The sequence below is a fragment of the Xiphophorus maculatus genome, chromosome 8 (genome assembly GCF_002775205.1).
Source record: "Xiphophorus maculatus strain JP 163 A chromosome 8, X_maculatus-5.0-male, whole genome shotgun sequence".
Taxonomy (NCBI): domain Eukaryota; kingdom Metazoa; phylum Chordata; class Actinopteri; order Cyprinodontiformes; family Poeciliidae; genus Xiphophorus; species Xiphophorus maculatus.
The window spans coordinates 525,071-531,070 of NC_036450.1; the positions used below are offsets into that span (position 1 = coordinate 525,071).

The 6,000-nt window shown below is 45.9% G+C and overlaps 1 protein-coding gene across 1 annotated transcript in view; it reads right to left on the bottom strand.

Annotated features, from left to right (window-relative positions):
* Positions 1-5,811: 5,811 nt before the first annotated feature.
* The window catches only part of LOC102234833 (UDP-glucuronosyltransferase 2A1-like), a 3,167-nt gene continuing 2,978 nt past the window's right edge, over positions 5,812-6,000 (bottom strand). The window contains exon 6 of the mRNA XM_023338667.1: positions 5,812-5,883. Within this exon, the coding sequence (XP_023194435.1) occupies positions 5,812-5,883 (72 nt within the window). The remainder of the gene's footprint in view (positions 5,884-6,000) is intronic.

Genomic DNA, 6,000 nt, shown 5'->3' on the forward strand with positions numbered 1-6,000 from the left:
TTGAAATGAATCAAGACTTATGTAAACTGAAGGAGTGGTTTAATATTAACAAATTGTCACTAAATTTAGATAAAACAAAGTTTATGCTGTTCGGTAAGTGTAAAGAGAAGAGTGATTTAATAATACAAATTGATAATATGATTGTGGAGAGAGTGACTGAAATTAGGTTTTTGGGAGTATTGATTCAAAACAAGATCTGTTGGAAACCTCATATAAGATATGTCCAATCTAAATTGGTAAGAAGTATTGCAGTCTTTGCTAATGCTAGAAAATATTTAAACTCCTCTGCCCTATACATTCTGTACTGCTCACTTATTTTACCTTACCTAAGTTACTGTGTGGAAATTTGGGGCAACACTTACAGAACGTTACTACAACCATTATGTACATTACAAAAAAGAGCCATTCGCTTAGTTCATAAGGTTGATTTTTACTGTCATACCCACAATCTATTTATAGATTCTTATTTATTGAAATTCACTGATTTAGTAGAGTTTCAAACTGCACAGATTATGTTTAAAGTCAGAAATAAAATATTGCCAGAAAAGATTCAACAATTATTTTCCGATAGAGTGGGGGGATATGACTATAGAGAAAACCTTAACTTCAGAACCTTGAAGGCTCGTACAACAATGAAAACATTGTGCATTTCGGGGGTTGGTGTGAGGATCTGGAACAAACTCTCTAAAGAGCTGAAGCAAAGTCCAAGTATGAAACATTTTAAGAAAGGTCTCAAGGCAGCTATTATTCAAAGTTATAAGGAAGAACAAGGGGGATAATTCTGGTTGGGAACCAAAACTTTAGGTAGGATGTCATCAAGTAGGTGGCATGTCGGCGCAGGTGTGGGTAAATATATAAAGGTATGAAAATAACAGTGTATTTTGTCTATAAGCAGATGGGTGTGTATATGGGTGTATGTACGTATATATGTTTGTGTATGTAAATATATATATATGCATGTGTACAGATGTGCATGTGTGTGTATACACTATTTTCATCTAGCTGAGGAAATCTTATTATACTTATTATTTCCTTTGTCAGAAAGGATATCGGACATTGAAAATACTGTGATAAATTACAGCTGGAAAAGGGGTATGGCCACATAAGTTATACTTCAGCATACTCCTTTTCAGACTCATAATCACCGATGTGATGTGTTTTGTTTTTTTTTTAAAAGAAATATATTATGTACTTTGTGTCGTTTACACTGTCGGTGAAAGGTTTGTCTGAAATAAACTAAACTAAACTAAACTAAACTAAACTAAACTAAACTAAACTAAACTAAACTAAACTAAATTCAGCAACTTAACGTTTATGAAATTTAATCATGTTGAGATAACATGATTCATTATAGTCAGATTGATCTCCCTCCGAGGAGGGTCTAGCGAGATCAGGGGATCACGCGAGATTATGGAAGATCACGCAACATAAATATTTTGCGCCTGGGAAAACTTCAAAGTGGTTTTAGTTACACATTAAACTATAGATATTTGTTTTTCTCTGCAGGGCACTATTGGCATTTAAGAACTGCACTGTAACAAATGGCTGTAAAAACTACAGCATGAAAATGTCATGATGGCGTTAAAGCTTTTGCCCACATGCAGAACACCACAGGGAACAGAAATCAGTTAAGGATTTTTATTGAGGCAAAGTTATGTGATGTGGTGGGGATCCTGGGGTGGAGTCTGGAAGACAGCGGAAAACTGCGAACAGGAGGAGATGGTGAGTTCGGGTCAACTGGGAAACGGGAGTTATGATGGAAACAGATCGGTTCTTACGTGGGAAGGAATGATCACAATCAGGGAGATAGTCTGTGGGTTCCTAAGCAGGGAGGCTGCGGTGGAGGGCGGGCAGGTAAGTGATGTCTTGACGGAGGTGGAGGCGGGGTCCGACTGCCAGCCGATGACAACTGAGACTCTTGAGATCTGACAGGAGAGGTGAAGACGGAACTCGGGCAACCAGTGGGTAACGTCCACGGCGTCACGAGGAGGGCTTTAACCAAAAAGCCAGGATGAAAGTCACTCTGGGGAATCCAAATGGTCTCGAGGCGAAAACGATTCCTGAAGAGCACAGAGGACAACGAAGAGTTACTTAGAGGAAAAACAAACTCAGAGGACTAACCTCGAGGGGCTCAGTGTACCAAGTAGGTAAAACACTCCGGCGTCGAAGTGCTGGCAGTCAGCTTCTTTAACCTCCAGAGGATGATGAGATAACGACCGCCAGGTGCGTAAAACCCCTGGGCGCGCCTCCCAGGTAGACAGCCTCTGGCTCCATCTAGTGGGCCACAGTGATGCTACAGACTGACACCAGGAAGAGGGGAAAAGAAAAACAAAAGGAGAAAAAAAAAAGGACCAAGACCCCCAGAACCCGACAGTACCCCCCCCTCAACGGTCGCCACCCGGCGGCCGAGAAGAGCAGGAGGGAAGCGACGAAACATAATCAGTAATAAGAGAAGGATCAAGGATAAAAGATCGAGGGACCCAAGAACGATCCTCCGGACCGTAGCCCTCCCAGTCGACGAGGTACTGCCACCCACGACCTCGCCGACGGGAGTCCACGATCCGGCGGACAGAATAAGCCGGATGGCCATCAATGACACGGGCGGGAGGAGGGGGCTCTGGAGGAGGGCAAAGCGCACTGGTCTGGACAGGTTTAATCTGTGAGACATGGAACGTGGGATGAACTCGCAGGGAAGCCGGGAGACGCAGACGAACTGCTGACGGGCTGATGATGCGTTCAATGCAAAACGGACCAATGAACCTAGGAGAGAGCTTTCTAGACATGGATTTAAGGGGAATGTTCCGGGAAGATAACCAAACCTTTTGTCCAAGGGTGTAACAGGGAGCGGGAGTCCGTTTGCGGTCAGCGAGGCGTTTGTTTTGTTCGGCGGTGTTGTTAAGTGTGGTGACAGTGGTTCTCCAGATCTTCTGACAGCGGCGGATGTGGTGTTGCACTGAGGTAACGGCTAAGTCACGTTCTTCGGAGGAGAGCAACGGAGGCTGATAACCCAGGGAAGCTTCAAAAGGGGACAAACTGGTGGCAGCAGAAATATGTGAATTATGAGCATACTCCACCCAAGGAAGAAACTGATTCCAGTCTGAGGGGTTGGTGGATGTGAAGCAGCGGAGGGTTGACTCCAGTTCCTGGTTCAAACGTTCCGTCTGGCCGTTAGTCTGCGGATGAAAACCAGAGGTTAACAACACCTTTGCGCCAAGCGCTGAGCAGAAGTTCCTCCAGATCTGAGATATGAATTGTGGACCTCGATCAGATAATATTTCCTGTGGAATACCATGTAAACGGAAAACATGTTTGACCAGGAGTTGAGCTGTCTGAAATGCAGAAGGGAGCTTCCTAAGCGGAATTAGATGGCAAGCTTTGGAGAACCTGTCGATAACAGTAAAAATGGTGGTCATGCCTTTAGACGAAGGTAAGCCTGTTACAAAATCGATAGCGATATGGGACCAGGGTCGTTTCGGAATGTGTAAGGGTTGCAGGAGACCTGCAGGGGGCTGATGGGATGGTTTATTTCTGGAACAGACAGGACAAGCTAGCACAAATTCCTTAACATCTTTGTGAATGGATGACCACCAAAACTTGCGGTTTATTAGTGCAATAGTGCGACTGATGCCTGGGTGTCCGGAAAACCTGGATGAGTGGATCCAGTTAAGAAAACGGGCTCGGACAGAGGAGGGAACATAGATCTTATGTGAAGGACAGGAGTCAGGGGCTGGTTCAGATTGTTGTGCCTGTTTAATTAGGTCCTCTATCTCCCAAGTAACAACGGCTACGGTGCAACTGGGGGGCAGAATGGAGGCAGGACCTTTTTCCCAATCATCCGGAGAATGGAGGCGGGACAGGGCATCAGGTTTGATGTTACGTGAGCCGGGACGGTAGGAAATGGATAGATTAAACCTGGAAAAGAAAAGGGACCAACGGGACTGACGGGGATTTAGCCTTTTAGCGGCTTGTAGATAAGAGAGGTTCTTATGATCCGTCCAGACCAGCACGGGATGTTCAGCGCCCTCCAACCAGTGCCGCCACTCCTCCAGGGCTAGTTTAATAGCCAGAAGCTCCCGATCGCCCACATCATAGTTGCGTTCTGGGGGGGACAACCTACGGGAGAAGAATGCACAAGGATGAATTTTATTATCAGCCTCGGAGACTTGGGAAAGAACAGCTCCTACTCCAGTGTCAGATGCGTCCACTTCAACGACAAACTGTTTCTTAGGATCAGGTTGGATTAGCACGGGTGCGTTAGAAAACAGAGTCTTTAGCTTAATGAAAGCCGCATCCGCCTCGGGAGTCCAACTGAACGGAATCTTGGTCGAAGTGAGGGCAGTTAACGGTAAGGCTGTCTGACTATAGTTGCGGATAAAGCGGCGATAGAAATTGGCAAATCCGAGGAATCTTTGGAGTTGTTTGCGTGTTTCCGGGATTGGCCATTCCAGCACAGCCTTGATCTTTTCCTCCGTTGGCCTTACCTGCCCACCCTCAAGGATGAATCCCAGGAAAGAGACGGATGGCTTGTGGAACTCGCATTTCTCAGCTTTTACATAGAGCTTGTTTTCTAGGAGCCGTTGTAAAACTAGACGAACGTGATGCTTGTGGTCTTCGAGGGACTTGGAGTAGATTAAAATATCATCTAGGTAGACGAAAACGAAGATATTCAGAAAGTCTCTCAGAACATCGTTTACAAGAGCTTGAAAGAAAGCGGGAGCATTAGACAAGCCGAACGGCATGACCAAATATTCAAAGTGTCCGATAGGTGTTTTAAACGCGGTTTTCCATTCATCCCCGTGACGAATACGGAGTAAATGATAGGCGTTCCTTAGATCTAATTTGGTGAAAATAGTGGCGTCATGCACTGGCTCGAAAGCTGAAGATAACAGGGGCAGAGGATATTTATTTTTTACTGTAATTTGATTTAAGCCCCTGTAGTCTATGCATGGCCGCAGCGAACCGTCCTTCTTGCCTACAAAAAAAAAACCCCGCCCCTAAGGGAGAGGAGGATGGGCGGATGATCCCGGCCGCTAAAGAGTCTCTGATGTAACCCTCCATGGTTTCCCGTTCAGGTCGAGAAATGTTGTACAGCCGGCTAGAGGGAAGTGGCGCCCCGGGGAGAAGGTCGATCGCGCAGTCATACGGACGGTGTGGTGGTAGAGAGAGTGCTTTTGACTTACTAAAAACTGGGGTTAAATCATGGTACTCGGGTGGGATGGTGGAGAGATCAGGCATGTCTGCCTCCTTTGGTTTAGCCGTGGGAGGACCTGGTGGAACTGCTGAGCGGAGACAGGATTGATGACAAAAAGTGGACCAGGATTCAACATGTCTGTCTGTCCAGTTGATGTGGGGATTATGCTGTTGCAACCATTTAAACCCTAGGATTACGGAGGAGCTTACGGTGGGAAAAACAAAAAACGAAATGATCTCACTATGATTTCCAGAAATAACTAACTTCAACGGTTTGGTCTGATGGGTGATTTTAGGAAGGGGTTTTCCATCCAAAGCTGAGACACAAAGGGGAACGGTTAATGGGGTGGTTTCTATGGACAGCTGCTGAACTAGTGCTGAATCAATGAGATTCTGTTCGCAGCCCGAATCTATAAAGACAGACAACGGAAGTGACTGATCGCGGTCGATTAATGTTGCCGATAATAGCAAGCGAGGTGAATCCCCCTTTTCTAAACGGTCCACCAGTTTCCTCGCCTTTACTGGTGGACCCGGGGGTTTAACCGAGTTGGGCAATGAGCTATGAAGTGATCAGGTGAACCACAATATAAACACAGGCGGGAAGTCATTCTCCTATGACGCTCAGCTGGGGTGAGGCGAGTATGACCAATTTGCATCGGTTCCGGACCTGGGGGACTTGGCGGACATGGAAGACTGAGAGCGGAGGGAGAGGGAGTAGCAGATGTTAAAGTTCTAATAGGTGGTTCTCTCCGATTTCTCTCTTTCGCGCGGGACCGGATTCTGTTATCGAGACGAATGGTCAAACTTATG